The sequence below is a fragment of the Eurosta solidaginis genome, chromosome 4 (assembly GCF_040869045.1).
Source record: "Eurosta solidaginis isolate ZX-2024a chromosome 4, ASM4086904v1, whole genome shotgun sequence".
NCBI classification, from domain to species: Eukaryota; Metazoa; Arthropoda; class Insecta; order Diptera; family Tephritidae; genus Eurosta; species Eurosta solidaginis.
In genome coordinates, this window is record NC_090322.1 from 256,987,442 (window position 1) to 257,009,344 (window position 21,903).

The 21,903-nt window shown below is 36.1% G+C and overlaps 1 protein-coding gene across 1 annotated transcript in view; it reads right to left on the minus strand.

Moving 5' to 3' along the window:
* Window positions 1-17,104: 17,104 nt before the first annotated feature.
* Window positions 17,105-21,903, minus strand: part of DIP-alpha (Dpr-interacting protein alpha) — a 66,396-nt gene continuing 61,597 nt past the window's right edge. Inside the window, exons 6-7 of the mRNA XM_067780972.1 lie at window positions 20,375-20,545; window positions 17,105-18,178 (exon numbers count right to left, since the gene is read on the minus strand). Coding sequence (XP_067637073.1) covers window positions 17,442-18,178; window positions 20,375-20,545 — 908 coding nt within the window. The 3' untranslated portion in view covers window positions 17,105-17,441. The remainder of the gene's footprint in view (window positions 18,179-20,374; window positions 20,546-21,903) is intronic.

Genomic DNA, 21,903 nt, shown 5'->3' on the forward strand with positions numbered 1-21,903 from the left:
ATATATACTATATATACCACCATATATATACTATATATACCACCGATCTTTATAATTTTTTCAGACAACAATATATGGTATATACCTAAGCATTCGTTGAAATTTGAAGCCTCTAGCTCTTAAAATGGGGCAGTAATTACGAAAAGTTCCTTATCTGAACAATCGGTTGTGGGGGATATATACTATATATACGACCGATCTCATCAATTTTTTCAGGCAGCAATATGTGAAATATACGAAAGTATATGGTGAAGTTTGAAGCTTCAATCTGTTAAATTGGGTAAGATATTACAAAAATCCTCTTTTTCTGAAAAATCGGTTGTATGGAGGATATATGCTATAGTGGTCCGATCCGGTCGGTTCCGACAAATGTCTAATCGGCCACCCAAATACACCCGCTCACCAAATTTTATCAAGATATCTCAACAATTGAGGGACTAGTTTGCATACAAGCAGACAGACGGACAGACGGACATGGCTAAATCAACTCAGCTCTTCAACCTGATTATTTCGGTATACTTAATGGTGGGTCTATCTATTTTCCTTTAAGGACTTACAATTTTCGGTTTCGTGACGAAATTAATATACCATTTCATTTTCATGAAAGGTATAATGACCGATGATCTGCACTCTTTCAATGCTCTCTGCAGCGCTCTCTAACTAATTATACCCAGGTAGACGGTCGAAGTAATTTCCATACACATTCCTTTCAGTGCGCGTTACTTATAATTTTTAAGAAAGTTGAAATTGAACGCAAGCAATTTGTAGATAGCTTCATTTACAACTGGGTTCTACTCAGTAAGCGTTTACTACTTGTTTACTTATGTTTTTTGCTGATAGCGCTCCCATAGCTTACATTCAGCGCTATACATTTTGTTTTAATTGTACTTGTTGTTGGTGTTTTTGTGTTGCAGCGACAAGATGATGAACTGCATCTTTAAGTTTTTAACCTCTACCATGGGCGTATATATAAACATACATACCTACATTGTATGATTTTAAAAACAAAACTTTATCAGCGCTGCCTGTTTTGCCACATGCTTCAACAACAGCAGCAGCAACAACTTTAAGCTTTGAGAGCTTCGGAAGTTACTTTAGAGTATCCTTCAACATGTTGTCATGTTGCATGAAAAATGCGCAACTTGAGCGACTGGTAAGCAAAAGCACTCAGGCTTTGGAGCGTTAGTGAAACACATGCACGCACACACACACAACCGTTCTAGTCTACGGTGTGTAATTTAATGTATTGTAAATGTTTTGCATTGAAATGTCAAGTTAGTATGACAAGTGGATACTCGGATACTCGTTGCATATTTATATAGACGATTTAAGCCAAACAAAAACCGCTCATATATGTTGGCACATATGTTGCATGTGTGTGCGTGTGATTGTATTAGTGCGCAACATTTAATTTGCATAAATTATAAATTTTTTGACATTTCGTCATTCTTTTTGACAGCAGCGCTTACTTGCTTCTTGGTAGCGTATCATAATCTTGAGCTTGAGGAACTTGAATGAAGAGTAAAGTTTTTGGACGTGGCAACAAAAGTCAAAGTAATTTAAAAACATACAAGTTTTAAAAAACTTTTTGGGTTTTTTGTAGTTTTTTTTTTTTCGAAACATACAAAGTTAATGAAGTCATTGCAAGTTCACAAAAGATAATTTAGCTTAATTTTTAATAATAAAGAGTTAGTAAGCGCAGTATTCGAATAATAATTTAATAAAGTAATAACATTAAAATAAGTTTGAGCGATTTCTTAAGAAAGCTCCAATATATTAGAATAATATAAATAAAGTTCAAAAAAAACTAAAAAACACGCAAATAAGGTGCCGTTTTAGTATCTACAATCCACTTAAATATTTGATGTTGATAGCACCGTAGCACATTGGTTCATGTCTCCGCTATTAAGCCCAACTCGTTTTGTAGGGATTTTTTTAAGCACTTTAATAATTGCCGCTAGATGGGTCGAACTCTCCTTTGCGCGTCTAGCCTATAGAGTTACAAACAAGCATACATACAAGTACAGATAATATGAGCGTGTTAAAAAGATACAGCAAGCGTTATGGGATTAAAGATTATTAACAAAAAAAAGAGTGAGATTTAAATACATATTTAAGGCTATTTGCAATTTTCTCGAATTTAGTTTCTTTATTGAGTTTACTTTGTTGAATTGAGCTCAAGCCCAGCGCTACGTACAAATTTTGGACACTGTGTCAACAACTTCATAATCCGAAAGGTGAGGCGTTTGCAGAAATGGCTGCAAAAACATACGCAAATAATCCCGAAATAGTCACGAAGCGAAATATTTCTCCAAAATCCCCGAAAAGGCGTCTAAAACAATGCCGAAATGGTCCCTAATTGTCCTGAATTTATTTAGAGATAGTCTCTGAACACAATCGCGAAACTGTCCCGAAATAATCCCGAAGTGATCTGGAAATGGTCTCGAAATCAGTCCGGACTTATACCAAAAATAAACTCAAAATAGCCTCGAAATGTTCATGTTATCATTCCAAAAACCGAAATGATCAAAAAATTATACCAAATAGTGCCGTAGCTATCCACCAATAAACCCAAACTATCCCGCAACAACCCGGAGAAAATCGCGAAACATTTCGCAAGTAATCGCGAAATAATCCGGAAATAGTTCCGGAACTATCCTGTAAAAACCACGAAAACTGAAAATATTCCAAATTATTATATCAATATATTACATAAATGGGAAAGAAGGGATATTTGTATATATGGATGTTTCGATGTCGATATGATAAAATGTTGCCATTACGATTTAATCCCACCAGAACGGCCGAACTTATTTCGATGAAACATGAAATTATTCCGAAAAATGTTCCAAAGTGATCCGCATTTAGTCTCGTAATGATAAAAACTATCTTGAAATATTTCTGAATCGATCCAAAAAACAATCCGAAATGGTGACAAGAACAATCCCGAAATTAATCTGAAATTGTACCCAAGACGTCCCGAAAGTACCGAAAAAGATTACATAATAGTCCTCCACACGGTTCCGAAATGTAACGTGAAAACAATTCGGAAATTATTCGAAGATTTCTCCGAAAATGATTGCGAAGATGATTCCGATATAGTAGATACGGAGAAATTTTCGTTGATATCCATGTGTCAGCGAAATTGCTTTCTGAGGAAACCAAGTCTTAAACAGTCTTACCAGGCTAAAGGGTTTAGAATGTGGTAAGTTATTTATTTTGTTTAACATAATTAAGCCCTTATCTGTAAAAGTGAACACAAGAGCGGCGCCTCTCAATGTCAACTCATATATGCCAGAGTTTTATTGTTAGTGGGAAAACGATGTCGAATGCAAAACATCGATACGGTGCTCTTACGGGTATCGCTTTTCATGTATCGGGTACACGATAGTATTGCATACAAAAAATCGATACTCGAAGTGTTAGAACTTAATTTATATTACAAATGAGCAGTTCAATAATTTTTTTTTTATTTATTTATTTATATAGTAATTTGATCAGTTACAAATTACAAAAGTAGTCTAGTACAAAAATATACTTACAGACTACGTAGAGGTAAACAGATGTAATTCAAAGTACAAAATAATAAAATATAATATAATTATGTATGAACAATTACAGCTTTAAAAATAGGTTTAGATAATGAAAAGTCGAGTTCTAAAAAATTTGAACGAAGACTAAATTCTGTTAATGTTCGAGAAATGGTAGTTTTAGAAGCATAGAGGGTCCGAATAAACCCCGTATAAAACATGTTGCTATTTCTAAGCGGCCTGTTTGGTACATGGAATCGAACACCCTCGAGGAGAGCTGGCGAATCGATTGAACCATTGATAATGTCGAAAACAAAAGTCATTGGCTGCAAGGTTCTTCCAGATTCTAGAGACTGAAGGTTGATGAGTGCACATCTGGCTTCGTAGGAAGGAATCGGGTCGGAAAAACTCAAAGAACGCAGTGCAAAACGAACAAAGCTTTTTTGCACACTTTCGAGTCTCTTGATATGACACTCATGATAGGGTCGCCAAATGAAACAGGCATATTCCAACTTGGAGCGAACAAGTGAGGTGAACAGTATCTAAAGGTTATAAGGATCCGTAAATATTGAGCTAAAACGCCGGATAAAAGCAAGAAGAGGATAGGCCTTAGCAACTGTAGAATTTAAATATATCGAGAACGAAAACTTAGAGTCGAAAACTACTCCAAGATCTTTCAGTTCTGTAAGAGTTGAGAGGCGGGAACCGCAAATGTTATAAGATGTGAATATGGGATAACGAGATTTAGAAAATTTTACGTGAAAACATTTACTTACGTTTAGCGGTAGATTGTTCGAATTACACCAGGCAGCGACATTGTCCAAATCGGATTGTAACTTATCTGAATCTGACAAGTTTGAAATGGTAGAGAAAACCTTTAAATCATCAGCATATAGCAGAAAGTTTGATCCTTTAAAACAGACCGAAATGTCATTTATAAAAATTAAAAATAGTAATGGTCCCAGAATGCCAAAAGAGTTCGAACGCGTATTTTCTAACACAACGACACAGTTCCGCAGGAAAAGATACGAGTTTAGCCAAGAAAGAAAAATTGAGTGGAAGCCTACACCGGCCAGTTTTGAGATCAATATTGAATGGCTGATTTTATCAAACGCTTTAGAAAAATCAGTATATACTGCATCGACTTGAAGGCGACTGTTAAAGGCTGATAGGCAGAATTCAGAGAAAATCGACAGGCTCGTCACAGTAGATCTGCCAGACACAAAGCCGTGCTGATTCTCTATGATTAGATGCCTAACGGCAAAATAAATTTTCTATTTGACAATGTACTCAAAGACTTTAGAAATGGTAGACAATTTGGCAATGGGCCTATAGTTAGCAACATTGTTTTTGTTACCGTTTTTGAAAACAGGGGTGATGACGGTCATTTTCCATGCATCCAAAAACTCGCCGCACTCGAGAGATTTGTCAAAAATTAGCAGGAGTGGGGTGGCCAAAGCCAAACAGTTTTTAAAAAGATAAGACGATAAGCGGTCAATATCTGTCTGGGTAGATTAAAATTAGCCGCCGCAAAAGGTTCAGAAGCTCGCTCCGTATTGTAAAAGACTAATTAAGGAATAGACGAACAAAGTTTTTTAGTCTTAACATAGTTCCAGAAAGCTTTGAGGTTTACTTTGATGTCAGATTCATAGTTTCTAACAAAAGACCTGTGGAGCCTTTTGCCTAACGCTTTGAATTTATTGTAGTAAAAAGGTATTTACGTTTATGAGCCAACAATTTCGTAGATTTGAACTTTTTAAAATATTTATTCCTCAGATTCTTTAGTCGCTTTAGTTTCTTAGTATACCAATATTATTAATACAGATTTGATTCACGGTATTTTTAAAAACATTAAAACTCTCAGAAAGATCATAACCCAGAACAGGAGCTTCCCAATCAATACAATAGTTGCACCTTAAAATGGGCGAAGGTCTAGTTCCAATTGAAAGTTTGGGTTCACTTCCAAATGCTAAAGTAAAAATAAAAATAAAGATTTCTGAGATGTTTTGCTGTCTTACCATGGGATTTGGTCATGGGACTTCGATATTTTTTTTTTACAAAATTCCAAATTATCATAATTAAAGGGAGCAAGTCCACACTTGGCTAAGAAATTATTCACTTTTTGTTTTTAATTTTTAAACAAAATTTTCATAGTGTTACTAATTCTTAAATGTTTGATTTAACTTAAACCAGCTCAAAAATTATGAAAACTTGGGACAACTTATGTACTGAATAGCATATCATCTCAAATTTAATTCTTGACCCAAAATGTCTATTTATGACTAGAGGTTGTTTACTGCGGCAAACAATTATAAAGAGCCGTCTATTTGGTATATACAATTTTTCCTTGTTTATTTGCAACTTTTATCGAAAATTCGATACGATGCTGCGGCCGACATATCCAATGCCAAAAAAGTATCGAGCATAAAATATCGCAATCGAATGGCAAAGGTATCCATATGGTAAAATATCGCATCGGGATTCGTGTCCCTATTCGTGAGAATTGTGCATAATACGAAGTTGGGAAACCGCCGGAAAATAGATATTGCCAGCTAAAGAGTTAAACTTCAAAATTATTAAGTTAAGTCACTCAAACTTGCGAGTTTTTGTGAGTTTCCATACTAAATTTGTTAGATCTGTAACAGAGACTTTTAGCTAATAAAAAAATTATTTTGAAAAAGAAAGATATTTAAAATTAAAAGAAGAAACTTCAATTAAAGCCTTTTAATTTCAAATACACTTCATCAATGAAAAAAATTCGGTAAAAGAAAATTAAATGATTTTTGCAATGAAGCGAAAATAACATCTGCGAAATCTCATTTACCCATTTCAATCAATATGGAAACGTCAAGAGGTCATTTTAACAAAAAGCTTATTATTAATCAAACTTTGAGTGAACACATTTATTATCAAAAAAAGTAGAAGAAATGCGTGAAAGAATTAAAAGAAATATAACCAACATAGACTTGTACAAATGGAAGGCATAAAAAAATGAACAAGCATCCAAAAAAAAATTCACAAAAAGTTAAAAAGAAAATTTCCGGTCCCTCCATCACTTGCTTTCTTTCATTTGATTTACTTTCACAGGAATTCGCTATGAAATCGATTAAAACTACAACACTTTTTTTCCTGCTCTTGTGTGTAATTTGTTTGTATTATTGATGGTTAGAGAACTGCCTTAATAACGCGATTTGTTTTATTCATTGTAATTGGTCAACAATATTCATTACAGAATTTCGGACCTTTCTCGCTCTTTACTTTTGGTTAAAGATTTCGAATAATTGACAGTTTCTCTGCTGAGGATTTGACGTTCAGTTCCACGAACTTTTCTGATTGTATAATATTTTTATACTCAGTTGAGCAGAACTCACAGACTATATTAACTTTGATTGGATAACGGTTGGTTGTACAGGTATAAAGGAATCGCGATAGATATAGACTTCCATATATCAAAATCGGCAGTATCGAAAAAAAATTTGGTTAAGCCATGTCCGTCCGTCCGTCCGTCCGTCTGTCCGTTAACACGATAACTTGAGTAAATTTTGAGGTATCTTGATGAAATTTGGTATGTATGTTCCTGGGCGCTCATCTCAGATCGCCGTTTAAAATGAACGATATTGGACTATAACCACGCCTACTTTTTCGATATCGAAAATTTCGAAAAATCGAAAGAGTGCGATAATTCATTACCAAAGAGGAATAAAGCGATGAAACTAGGTACGTGGGTTGAACTTATGACGCAGAATAGAAAATAAGTAAAATTTTGGACAATGGGCGTGGAACCGCCCACTTTTAAAAGAAGGTAATTTAGAAGTTTTGCAAGCTGTAAGATATCATGATGAAGATATCATGATGAAATTTGGCAGGAACGTTACTCCTATTACTATATGTATGCTTAATAAAAATTAGCAAAATCGGAGAACGACCACGCCCACTTTTAAAAAAAATTTTTTTTTAAAGTGAAATTTTTACAAAAAATTTAATATCTTTACAGTATATTAATAAATTATGTCAACATTCAACTCCAGTAATGATATGGTGCAACAAAATACAAAAATAAAAGAAAAGTTCAAAATGGGCCTGGCTCCGCCCTTTTTCATTTGATTTGTCTAGGATACATTTAATGCCATGAGTCAAACAAAAATTTATCAATCCTTGTGAAATTTGGTAGCGGCTTAGATTCTAGGACGATAACTGTTTTCTGTGAAAAAGGGCGAAATCGGTTGAAGCCACGCCCAGTTTTTGTACACAGTCGACTGTCTGTTCTTCCGCTCGGCCATTAACACGATAACTTGAGCAAAAATCGATATATCTTTACTAAACTCGGTTCACATAATTATCTGAACTCACTTTCTATTGGTATAAAATAATATAAAATGGCCGAAATCTGACTATGACCACGCCCACTTTTTCGATATCGAAAATTACGAAAAATGAAAAAAGTGCCATAATTCTATACCAAATACGAAAAAAGGTTGAAACATGGTAATTGGATTGGTTTATTGACGCAAAATATAACTTTAGAAAACAACTTTGTAAAATGGGTGTGACACCTACCATATTAAGTAGAAGAAAATGAAAAAGTTCTGCAGGGCGAAATCAAAAGCCCTTGGAATCATGGCAGGAATACTGTTTGTGGTATTACATATATAAATAAATTAGCGTTACCCGACAGATGATGTTCTGGGTCACCCTGGTCCACATTTTGGTCGATATCTCGAAAACGCCCTCACATATACAACTACCACCACTCCCTTTTAAAATTCTTATTAATACCTTTAATTTGACACCCATATTGTACAAACACATTATAGAGTCACCCCTGGTCCACCTTTATGGCGATATAGCGAAAAGGCGTCCACCTATAGAACTAAGGCCCACTCCCTTTTAAAATACTCATTTTCACCTTTCATTTGATACCCATATCGTACAAACAAATTCTTGAGTCACCCCTGGTCCACCTTTATGGCGATATCTCGAAAAGGTGTCCACCTATAGAACTATGGCCCACTCCCTCTTAAAATACTCTTTAATACCTGCCATTTGATACGCATGTCATACAAACACATTCCAGGGTTACCCTAGGTTAATTTTCCTACATGGTGATTTTCCCTTATTTTGTCTCCATAGCTCTCAACTGTGTATGTAATGTTCGGTTACACCCGAACTTAGCCTTCCTTACTTGTTTAAACTAAATTTAAAACTAAACAGAATTTTGTATCTTCTACATTGTCCTGATTGTGAAACACTACCGATGTATCAAGTCAGTAGTACAATAAAATTTTGACGCCTATCAATATTGGTACTATTTTAGTACGTTAGTACTAACAGCGGCCTCCGTGGTGTGATGGTAGCATGCTCCGCCTACCACATCGAAGATCCTGGGTTCACGCCCTGGGCAAAGCAACATCAAAATTTTAGAAACAAGTTTTTTCAATTAGATAAAAATTTTTCTAAGTGGGGTTGCCCCTCTGCAGTGTTTGGCAAGCACTCCGAGTGTATTTCTGCCATGAAAAGCTCTCAGTGAAAACTCTAAAGTAGTAGTAGAGTTAGACTTGTAGTAGTAGAGTTAGACTTGGATAACAGCAAGAGTGGCAAGCAGTGGCGTAGTAAAAGAATCATTCGGGAGGGGGCGGTCACAAAATTTAAAATTCAAATTTTGTTAAGTGATGATAAGTACTTATTGTATGGAATAATGTTATTGGGGGGAAATAGCATTTTATTTATTCAGTGATCCATTTATTGAAAAAGTTGTTGAAATAATTAATAGTTAATAAAAAGCATTATTACAAATTTATTTTCCTCTGCTTTTGTTCGAATCGGCCAATGACTTCTTCCACTGTGATATCAATATTTCTATTGATACTTAATAGGCCAAGTCCATTCAGCCTATCTTCTCCGGTTGAATTCTTTTATCCAAATTTTCAAACGCCTCAATGTTAAACAACTTCGTTCATTGCTGGCAATGGTTACAGCTAACGTGGCCCCAATCTTCAAAAATTTGAAAACGTGTGGAAAAATTCTTCATTACAAAGATTTAATGCATCGATATTAGGGCTTGATTTTTCAACATAGATACCGCTGTTCCAGTAAGTGCGGGCCACTGATCCATTATTATTTCCACAGTTTCAGAAACGTTTTCACCTACTTTTCTGACCAATTTATCGGGAATGACATTTTCAATAATGGACAATGTGTTTTTATGCTTGATAAATCTATTAGACACTGAAGATTTGAAGTGATCGATGAAAGGGATGAATATTAATTTTCGAAAATATTCTTCTGCTGAGTTGTTTTCGTAGTTTTCTCAATTTTTTTGACGATTCACAATCCTAGGAACTTCAATCTTCTCTCCGATAGATTCAGCTAATTCTTTAGCATCAAGAAACCTTTCTTTGAACTTTGACTTGGCCTTTTCCCTAATTTTTTTCAACAAAATAGCCAGATCATCAGCCGCTGAAACTGCTGCAGAATGATCAACACTTTTCAATCACTTTGAAGGTAAGAGGTTAATGGTTGAGCCAAAGACAAAATTTCGTTAATAACCACCATTGCCACAATGAATCCTCCAGTCTTCAAAGTGTGTAGATAACTGAAAGCATTTCTAGAACTTTCAGCGTTTCCACAGTCATGAATTTTTTCTAAAGTGAAATAATTAGGAGCAAACATTTCTTTGAAGCAGATCACAGCATCTAGTCTTTCTGTTCATTTTGTTTCACACAATCACTTCAAACGTTCTTCCATTGTTGGATAATTCAAAGTTTCGACGGCATCGTTGAGAATAGCCTCGCGTTTTGCTGAAGGTCTGAAGAAAGAAATTATCTGCTTTATGGACTCAAGACATTTTCTTATGAGAGAAATGGAGCACGCTTCACCATCACCGCAGCAGCATACTCATTCCATTCGCGACTCATTGCAGCTGCACCGTCGTATCCTGGAGAAACCAAAAACTCTAGGTTGATCTTCAGCTTCTTTGAAATGTTTATCAATGACGAAGCACCAGCATTCATCCGAAATCTTAAAAAAGATCTGTAGTTACCATCATTATGGGGATGAGTCTCGAGGGATATAGGACCAGAGTCACGGTGTCCTCTTGAAACTAATTCTTGCCTGCTGATGAAAATTATTATTGTTGTTGAGCCCATTAAGGTAAACTAGAAAATGCAGAGGGTAGAGAAAATAAGAGGGGAAGAGGGTTATAGCGATAGAAAGAGAAAGTAAGAACAATATCTATCGGATTTGATCATACGGATGAAAGGATTCCATGTTTGGCTAAATGTTTCCATGGTTAGCCAAAGATGTGAATGAAGATCTGATAAGTGAAAGTCTTTTTTGTTTTGTCGTCAATGGCGGATACAGGGGGGGACCGATGGGACGATCGCCCCCCCCCCCCCCCCCCCCCAAACCTACCTGTATAAATATTGGGCGTGCTTAATTTGCCAGAAATTGAAATGCATTTTTTAGATTTCCGTAAAATTGAGATTGAATGAAATATTTCTTATCTTCTTTTTTCTGCTTGTCTAGCGAAAAAAGGTAAATAATAAATAAGTGAGTTTTGCTTTTTCCGCTTATTGCCGCAGATATGCCATGGTTTGTGAATAAAATAGTTGAAACATGGTGACCTTGCAAAACATAAAAAAATTCTTCATATCACCAACCAACTTCATTTTTTTTTATAAAAGTTCCGGAACACACCTAATATGTCGTTTCATTTATGCAATATCAGAGCCACTGATGACCTGATACGAAACTTTTCTTCTCTCTCAATTCGTTTCCAGGAATGGGGCTCGAAATAAGCTGTCTGTTCATTCAATTGTAAACAAAAGTTCATTCGTTGTAAACAAAAGTTCATTCGTTTCCAAGAATGGGGTCTGAAGTCAAATTATTCATCTCTTTTTTTCCTTTTTTGATTGCTGCAATAGATATAGATTCAAAATAACTCCACTTAGTTAAAGCCACAAGTGAAACTCTCTTATCAGAAAGAACTAGCTTCTACCTTTGAGCTGTATAAAATCATTTCTTGATTGTTTTTTGTTCGAATTCTTTCAATTAGTTGAGCTAATTTGAGTGCTTAAAGATAAATTCGATACGTTAATTTGTAATTATTTCAAAATGGTGTTCTGAAGTTAATCATTAATTTATATTACTGACTTCCATAGCAAAAATGGATTTTGAGCTTTCGGCCATGATCGACCCCCTCATCTGGAGACCTGTATCCGCCCCTGTTTGTCGTCAGGTAAATATATATGTATAAGCTGTAAAACCTCTGCCGCTATATAATATTACCTCAGCCACCTATTTCTGCACAATGAGCCTACCCCTTAATGCTTAGTTTGTATTGATAAATGTTGAATTTTGGGAACGTATATCGTCAATATCATCGTCATGTTATTGTTCCAGATCTTCAAGCATCTCTTGACGTCAGCAGTATGTTTCCATATGCCCCTTAGTTGGGGAAAATTTGATACTTTGAAGATCCAGCCATACAGTTCCGTTGACTAAAACTATTCCATCTTCTCTCAGAAAAAGGAGATAAAACCTCCCGCAAAGGGAAAAACAGACCTGGACCAGACAAGAAGCAACACTAAAATTTATGAGGGCAATATTGACTTCACCTGTCTGGTTAATGCTATAATGAAAAAACATATTTGCGATCATAAAATGAATAATATAAAGTAATTTCTATAAGACGTGCGAATAAAATTTATCTGAAATCTTATCTTTTAAATTTTGTCTTAATATTTACATTTACTCAATAACACTGGTACACAAAAGAAATATTATGTATAAACATAGGGCTAGACCCGCGTATTTATATGTATTTCAGGGCGCTGATTCCGAATTTTTCAAAAATGGCGGTTATAAAAATAAAGCTAAAGTTTTCCAATTAAATTAGGTGTATTTAGACGTTCTGAATACATTTTAATACTGAACCACAGTTGTGCGCAGCCAATAGTAAAACCAATATAGTTCGTTTCCCTTTCATCATAATAATAATAATAATAATAATAAACCCAACGGATAAATACCCTCCAAAGCCCGCCCAGCCGACACGAGAGGCGCATCCGCAGGACGCACGGATTTTCTTTTTGCCGAGTTGTTGATAGGCGGAAGTTTGTTAAGCGTTGAGATCTAAAACTGCTTAGCTACAGAATAAATATCATCAGCTGAGTATTATACATAACAGTTGGAAATAATAGATATACTACGTAGTTAAATAAGTGAACATTTTATATAAAGATTTATTTTTTTTTTATTATTTTGTTACGAGTTAAGACAGGATAGGACAGTTTTCTTTATAGTAAAAAGTGAATCTCTGTTATATCAAACGAGTTCGAATGAGAGTTAAAATCACGACACAAACACCGAAAGGGTTCATTTAATTCGAAATTAGTTCTGCACTGCCTCAAAAGAAGAGGTTTGTAATGTTTTGACGCTCGTGATGGGATATTGAGGTTTACTTCGTTCAAAAGAAAGGAGCTAGAAATCAGTCCATTCAGTAGTTTAGCCATGAATAATGCGCCTAGCATTTCTCTACGACTTGCGAGAGTTGGAAGATTGATAAGCTTTAACCGACTAATATAAGGTGGAAGATTATACCCAGAGCCCCAATGAAAATTCCTTAAAGAAAAAAGTAAAAATTGCTTCTGTTTTGACTCTAGTATATCTGGATGAACTTGATATCGCGGATTCCAGACTATTGATCCGTATTCAAGTATCGGTCTAACTAATGTGGTAAAAAGGGGCTTTAGTTACATAAGGGTCACTAAATTCTTTAGACCATCGTTTCACTAATGATAGATCACCTCTAGCCTTATTGAAAGTAGTCATAATATGAAGGTTGAAACTAAGTTTAGCATCCATTGGAATCCAAATACATTCGAATTATTCTCAATTTAACTGGATAATTCTTAGTTTTATTTTCATAATCACATTTTTTGAACTTACGGTTTTTGCGCAAATATCTCAAGATTTTGATAAAAAAAATTGGAATCAGTGCCCCGAAATACATATAGGTACGTAGGTTTAGTCTCATGTACATACCACTGTTTTTTCTTGTGTGCCGGTGTTATGCAAGGATTATTACATACATACACATTAGGGCGGGTCAAATTGTATGGGGAAAAAAAACTTCAGGTGCACATCCAGTTTCTGAGTCTATGCGTCATACTGAGTAATATTGTCGATGGGATCATAAGTCTGAAATGAATTTCGAGCCACCCTAATTTTGGTATAAAATATTTTTTTTTTAGAAATTTTTATTATTTATTTTTGTTAGAAAATATCTTGGGCTATTTAAAAATTGAATTTGCAATATGGAAAAGTAAAATATTTGTAGATATTTGCAACAAATTCGTCGATTTTCCCCAAAAAGAAGCGATAAAATTCGAAAAATAGTAGGAAAGCATTCTATAGCGACGAATATTTTATTTTCCATATTACAAATTCAATTTTTAAATAGCCAAAAATATTTGCTAACAAAAATAATAATAAAAATTTCTAAAAAAAATATTTTCTAACAAAATTAGGGAGACTCGAAATTCATTTCAGACCTATGGTCCCATGGGCAATATTACTCAATATGACCCATAGATTCAGAAACTGGATGTGCCTTTTCAACAATAAATTTGACCCACCCTAATACACTTATATATCCATTCACCCATTACCTTTGATAAATATACATGCATAACCGACTGCCTAAAATAAGTTTTATAACTGCCTTTATATATGTTTTTAAATATATTTCTTAATATGTACAAAAATTTATAAATAGGGTGTCCATTAATTTATGCATAATATTTCAACTGGTCCTCTGGTAGGTCCTTCTATCAAACGACTAAACTTTTTGTGTTTATGTGGCTCTTATTTTTATAGGTTTGAAAAATGTATACATTTTTTTTTCGAAATTCAACTTAATATTTAAAAATCTCATACAAATGAATGTACGTTCCCACCCTTATCAAGTAGATATTTAGGCTAGGTTGAACTGACCAGTCAATAAAGATCTCATATAGACCGAATATGCTGAACAGTGCTACCAGAATTTTTTTGAACACCAAACGAAAAAACCCCAATTAGATACAGGAACTTTTCTTAAAGAATAAGTACGTCTTCTTTGGCGGCCACCGTGGTGTGATGGTAGCGTGCTCCGCCCACCACATCGTATGTCCTGGGTTCACACCCCGGGCAAAGTAACATCAAAATTTTAGAAATACGATTTTTCAATTAGAAGAAAACTTTTCTAAGCGGAGTCGCCCCTCGGCAGTGTTTGGCAAGCGCTCCGGGTGTATTTCTGCCATGAAAAGCTCTCAGTGAAAACTCATCTGCCTTGCCGTTTGGAGTCGGCATAAAACATGTAGGTCCCGTCCGGCCAATTTGTAGGGAAAATCAAGAGGAGCACGTCACAAATTGGAAGAGAAGCTCGGCGTTAGATCTCTTCGGAGGTTATCGCGCCTTACATTTATTTATTTTAACTACGTCCTCTTGGCAAATACTAGATGTTTTCTTGGGGCTAGCTTAATTTCTGCCTCGAGATCTGGCAACTCTGCCGCCCCTATTAGCTATAGCCTTTACCACATTGAGACGAGCACAGAATGTGCTCAAACGTGAGCTCTAACTCTTAATTTTTTGGGATATCAGCAACTTTGTGCGCCTAATGTCTTAAGATTTTTGGATGGTCTTAGTAGTTTTGTAACTCCGAACTTCTATCCATGCTTTTCCTGCTTGATGGACCATATGCAAATTCTGAATCCATTTGGTTTCTCCTAAACGGTTTGGACGCCTACCGATGATTCATCGAGTGCTGCACCCTCCTTTGCCAACTTATCTTTTGGTTACCGTGTAAGGAAACCCAATATAGATGTATATTGCACCTAACCAAATATGTGCCTATTTTTAAAAAGCCAAATTACCTTTTGCTAAAAATGCTACAAAAATAACATTTTTCATTTTTTCGTAAACAATTGAAAATAACCCATTTTTGGATGTCATTAGTTACATTGATCCTGAAATCCGAAACATTAAGCGCACCCGGCTGGAATTTTGATTCCATTAGACTTTGAATACAGCAGCTCAACTCTGTTGGTGTTCCCTATAGTTGTTTCTGTTCGCGTTTACTTTTATCAACTTTTCTTGAAATTAAGTGTGAAACAAACAATGGTATACAAGCAGAGAGAGGGGAAGAGATAGCAAGAAAAAATTTAAACGACTTGACGGCACGGACGCCGCTTTACGCTCCCTATCCCTTCTCAACTCCTTTGCATATGACGCGACAGACTTGGAGCAAGTATTGCAAAATGGGGTCTAGCAAAGTTTGTTAAACAGGATACCGACGAAACGAGATAACGCTTTATTAACACGCTTATATTAGCTTCACTTGTATTATTATTTGTATATATATATTAGGGTGGGTCGATTTATTAACCGATATCGCGCCATCGATTTTTCGATAGGATTTGGGCTCAGGAAAAAAAGTTCCACTACGCATACTCAAAAAAATAATTTTCGAGCCTGCGAAATTTAATTTCTTTGACTTTTTCTCGACTCTGATTTTTAAGGTTTTTTTTCATGACCTACTAAAAAAATATTTTTTTAAATTTTACCAACGTAAAAAATATATATATATATTTTTTTTTTCAAAAAACTGTTATCGACATCGTTTTTAGCGGACATTTTTGGGTCGGGCAGGGTATACATATGAAAATTTTTTAGTAGGTCATGAAAAAAAGCTTAAAAATCAAAGTCGAAAAAGTCAAAAAAATTAAATTTCGCAGGCTCGAAAATTATTTTGTTTTTTTTTTTTGGGTATGCTTAGTGGAACTTTTTTTCCTGAGCCCAAATTCTATCGAAAAATCGATGGCGCGATATCGGTTAACTTTCGTCCATACAAATCGACCCATCCTATTATATATAAATATATATATATATATGTATTGTTTGTAACTCTCTAGGATAGGCACTCAAATGAGAGTTAGACCCATCTAGCGGCAATTATTGAAGATTCGCGGCAGTGGTTGAGTACTTCGCTACAAAACGAGTTGTGCTTAATAACGGAGACACGAACCTCTGTGCTACGGCGTACTTTTTAGTTTTTTTAAACTATATTTATGTTCTTTTTAGAAACAGAATTTAAATCTCATAAAAAGGAAAGATGTTTCAAAATAATAGAAGATGAACTTTTACTGCATTTTTTTTACTTTTCCGACCCATGTCCAGTTGAAATGACATCTATAATTTTCTGCACACCCTGTTTATGGTTATTCATTATTTTTAAGCATTTTTGTTTAATTTTACCAACGTAAATTAATATATAACTTGACTAACAGCTTAACATTTCTTTTAAACGCGCATTTAAAAAATTAATTTTTTTTTTGCTGTAGAGACTGAAAAAATCGATTACTGATTGATTGAATAAACTCTTAAGAGCTTCATGCATCCACTTGACTAACATTTTTCATATTCTTCAACACTGCATTGAACTTTTTTTTTAGTTTTTTATTAAGTTCTATTTATATGTATGTTGCTCAAATATGATTTGATTTATTTACTTTATAATACGAGTTTTTTTTTAATGTCAACATTAATGTTTATATTATTAAGCTTCATACAAACCTGCCTAAATTCAGATATAACGTAATAACGCAACATAATTCAACTCACAACTTTAACAGGCGCCGCTGCATTCATCTGCGACACATTCGACGAAACTTTTGACATCTTCGACACATTGACAGCATCCGCTGTTGTGTCCAGTCGCACTTCCACTTGCGCTTGCATTCGCTTGTAATGCGCCACACTCTTTGCATTCCCATCATTCTTTATGTGGCAGCAAGTGTTATCGTGGCTCGCTGTAGCTATTGTGGCATGCCGCACTAGTGCAACGCATTGACATTTAACGACAACCGCGTATTATAATAAATTCCAACAGAATGGGGTGATTAAACTGGGAACGACTAAAGCGAGCAACGCATGTTGCCACTCCAGACCATGGCAGTGCTGCCACCATTGCCGCCACCACGTAGTGCTGCTGCATGTGTATAGAACCGCAGCAGGGTTGCATGCTTGTTGCATATTCAGGTCCCACGCTAACGTCGTCACTGCATTATTGTCCATTGCATTGTGCATATCCTTTTCACAAGCAAATAAGCGCACGAAGCTGTCATAAAATCGTGAAAATCGCACTACCGTCGCCATAACTGCTGCTGCTGCGTAACCATCACTGAGACTTGTAGCGCCGCTTGTCGAACCCAAATTGCCAAAATCAAGGTTGCCAATACCGACGTCACCACTCGCACTACTATCAGCACCAGCTACATTGTGATGATTATGTCGCCCATCAATTGTATTACCACCTGCACTATTCGGCGTGTTGCCTACTGCACCCGCGCTACCGCCTGCACCAGCACCAGACATGGCCGGTCGATGTGTCGGCACCTTTTGACCATTCGCGTAGTAAATATTCGGCGTTAATGGCGGCAAAGGCAATTCGCTGTCATCAAAATCCTCCGCTGAGCCATAGAGGTCTTCATCGTCTGGTTGATATGTGACTTTGACTTGCTTCATTTTTAGCACATCATTGGTATCCGCGTCGTTGCCACCAATGCTGTGTTTGCCAGCTGGATTTTTACGATTTGGTCCGGGGATCTCTGTGTTGGGAGTGGTGAAGAATGTTGCAGCATGAAACGAAATATTTAAAATAAAAAACGTTAAACGAATAAAACTGTAAATAAATACCGTCACATTGCAAATGAAGTGAAATGAGAAAAGAACGAAACGTAAACATATTAAGCCAAGAAAAGGCGCTTCATTTTACGGCGGTCAATGTGGACAGCGAATTGCAACCGTCGACGTAATTGAAATAAAGATAAAAGCCAAGATAAAACTGGGGTGATAAAGATGTTGTAGTTCATGTGGAGCCGTAGCGTATATACCCAGCTGTAGGCTAGGAAAATAGGGGGCGCAGAACTCATTACATATGCGGTAGACGTTTCAAACCGTTTGGAAGAAATAGAAAGGAGACATGTGTTGCATATGATCAAAATCGTGGATGGCTACAAAACCTATAAAATCAGGTGGAGGTCTAACTTGAAAGGCAGAATGAAATTAAAAGAAATATTTTTCTGAAGGATATGTTTATTAGACACTGCTCTTACCCAGCAGATGCAGCAGAGTTATCGGGTCTCGATGCAGCAACTAAGCTGGGCCTTGGCCCACTTCTAGTATTTGCTCAGAACACTGACTAATTTTCTAATATAAGCCCTGCTACTTAACTGCAGCTTTCTTTTGGTCATACCAAAATTTCTGGTATGCTATTTACATCGTCCCTGCCATTACAAACTCATCATAGTTTTCTTGCTTCTTCTCTTTCATCTTCCTTTCCTAATTTCCCTTTCTCTTTCCTTTAAACTTTTTCATTCCCATTCCTTTTCCCTCTGCTAAGCTCTTTGTTCTCCAATTCCCTTTCTCTCCCTCCACTTTTTCTCTTTCCCACTTTTTCTTTTTTTTCTTTCCCACCCTTTTCATTTCATTTCGCTTTCACTTTGCTAACACTTCCTTTCCGGTCCTTCCCTTACCTACCGTTCCCATCCCTACCATCCCTTCCCTTCCTTTCCTCTCCCTTATCTCTCTTTTATTCCCTTCATTGTTTTTCCCTCTCTTTCTCCCTCACTATCTTTTTTTTTATTTTCAAACTCTTTCCCCTTTAATTTTCCTTTTTACATTACCGTGTCTTCTTCCTCTCTCTTCGCCTCGTCTTTACTCTTTCGCTCTCCGTTTTCCCTTTTCTTTGCCTCTCGACCCTTCTGTCTCATTCCCTTTCCCTATGCATTTCCCTTCCTTTTGCATTTTCCATTTTCTCTTTCTTTCCCTTTTCCTTTCCCTATCCCTTTTTCCTTTCGACTTCCCTTTCTAATTCCATTTTATTTTCAATTTCCCCTTTTCCACTCCCTTTCCTTTTTGTTTTACCTTTCCTTTTCGTTTTACTTTCCTTTTCCTTCCCGCTTCTGCTCTCTCGAGCGGCCCTCTTGTCGCTGGTGGTCACACTCCACGGAGTGGCTTTGTTGCTTAAGTCGGTGGCCGGTAACCATAAACTGGCTAGCCCTCTAATCCAGGAGGTCATATGAACTGTGCCTATTCGATGTATTTGACCGGAGCCTTCCCGATTCCAGGATGTGTCGACAGGTGGAGGTGGGGTTGCCTTAGTAAGACGCAACAAAGCGAGATAAATTTGATACTCTGGGTTATTCGGAAAGGCTTAACTGAGGCAACGCTGAGATTCCAGCTGACACTCCGACTGATGTTGTTATTTTAACCTCAAAGCACTCCAGGATAGTTTAGCTCTTCTCACTATGCATACACCACCTTCAGCCTATCCCTTAAGAGGATATAGAAAGTTAAAGGCTTGAGAAACAAGTTTGGCTAAAATCTATTAAAGGGCCGCGAAAACCCAAGTGTTGCTATTTTAGATAAGCACGCCTTTTAAGGATATCTAGCAGCAAAACAAAGCCACTTAGTTGGAGTAAGGTGCTTAGTCTTTTAAATTTAAGCCGGGGAGAATTATAATTTAGCAAAGATTGCGAAAAGTAGTGCCAAGGCTAAGATAACCTCATAAAAAAGGAGGAAAGTTAAGCTGATTTTCCCAAACTGATCTTTTTATTCCATCTGGACTTTTACGTGCATTTCATACTAACTTTGAATGCTATCTACAGCTGGGTATGAAGGAACTATAAAACCCATTATAAAACATAAAAGCAAACAAGACTAAAAAACATAAATAAACACCCGAAAATAGCAAATAAAAAATAAGAATATTTATTCTTGGTTAAAGTGCATTTTAAACTCACCATAAAGTCTTATGCTGCTATCCACCTCGCCAAGTGAGTTCTTCGCAATACATCGATAGGAGCCAACGTCGTCTCGTTGAAATTTACGCACAATCATTGTCATCTTTGTTTCGTACATGGATTTCGAAGACTCCAGTACATGATATTTCGTTGAGGACACAATCATTTCACCTGTTGGTGGACGGAGGATAATTAAAATTTAATGCTTTAATATGTATGTATGTAAATCGCATGTAAGAATGTACTTTAGTTAAGCTTTTATACACTGAAAAATCCTAAAAGCTTAAGAAAGTAATTTGTTTTGCAAAATTGGGGATTTCGCTGCTGGTAATCATGAAAAGATTATCGAGAAAATTTTGAAATGATGTTGTTTTAAATTTATCATTAACACAAAAAATGTCACTGGGAGGTGTTTGAAGCGTGGGCTTTGAGTTATGATTTAGATGCACGCCGTATTCAGGAATTTTATGATTTTGTTTGCAAATATTGAGGTTTTGGAAGGATGTGCACCGGTCTAACAAAGACTTTACTTGCAATTGAAAGCAAAGATCCTCTGATACCTGCTCTCTAAAACCAAACCTATTTTCCCAAACATTGACCACTTAGTACCCGACCGATAAGGGTGCTAAAATTATGAATTGAGCATTATTCTACTTAGGCAGCGAGATGCCTAACTAGATATAATAGTCCCTGAAGATGGACATTTTTTTGCCACGTCACAATGACGAAGTGCAAAAGACAATATCCTGGCTAAAAAATTAAAAGCCACTTTGTATCGCAGAGTTTTTTCGCGTTATACATTAACAGTAGTCTTAGAAGAAAAACTAATGTGTGTGTGGGCCCTATGGACAGTCAAAGTCCTCATTGATCTTTTTTAAATTTTGCCAGTATGTTCGCGTGGTCAGTCGGTATTTTTCTGGCTATAAAGCATTGTAAATTCATACAAGTGAAAAATATTTCTATTCCTTTATTGCATTATCTACTTGTCAAATAATAGCTGACAGGGAGAACGATCGTCGCGGATGTCCCGAGAATGGATTCTTTTTTACTCGCGGTTAATAAATTACAGTGCCATGAATTGTCCATTTGTGTTTCAAACAAACTTTTCGTTAAAATGTGTCTACAAAAAATAGGCGACATTTTCATATTTATTCAAGACGGATGCTTACCCCATCATCGTGAGACTAGCCATGGAGCTCACGTAGCGCGCACCCGTACTCGAAGTATTGCTAAACGCGGTCCCAGGTACGGAGATTTGCGCGGGCCGTAGGAGGTTATGTTTTAGTGGGTAGCCCTTCATGAAAGAAGGAAGTCCTACACTCGGAGCTTCTCGCAGGGAGGCTTAAATATCCCGGCCAATGCATAAAGCACTCAGTTAAGCAAACATCTTAAAATATGTAAGTGATGCAATATACCAGTCGTCTATTATTATGTTTGAAAAGCACTATTGAGCAAATGATTTACGTAATCGAGCCTCAATTTAACGGTTGATCTTGGCTGTTTACTATTGTCAAACTTTTTTTTTAAAC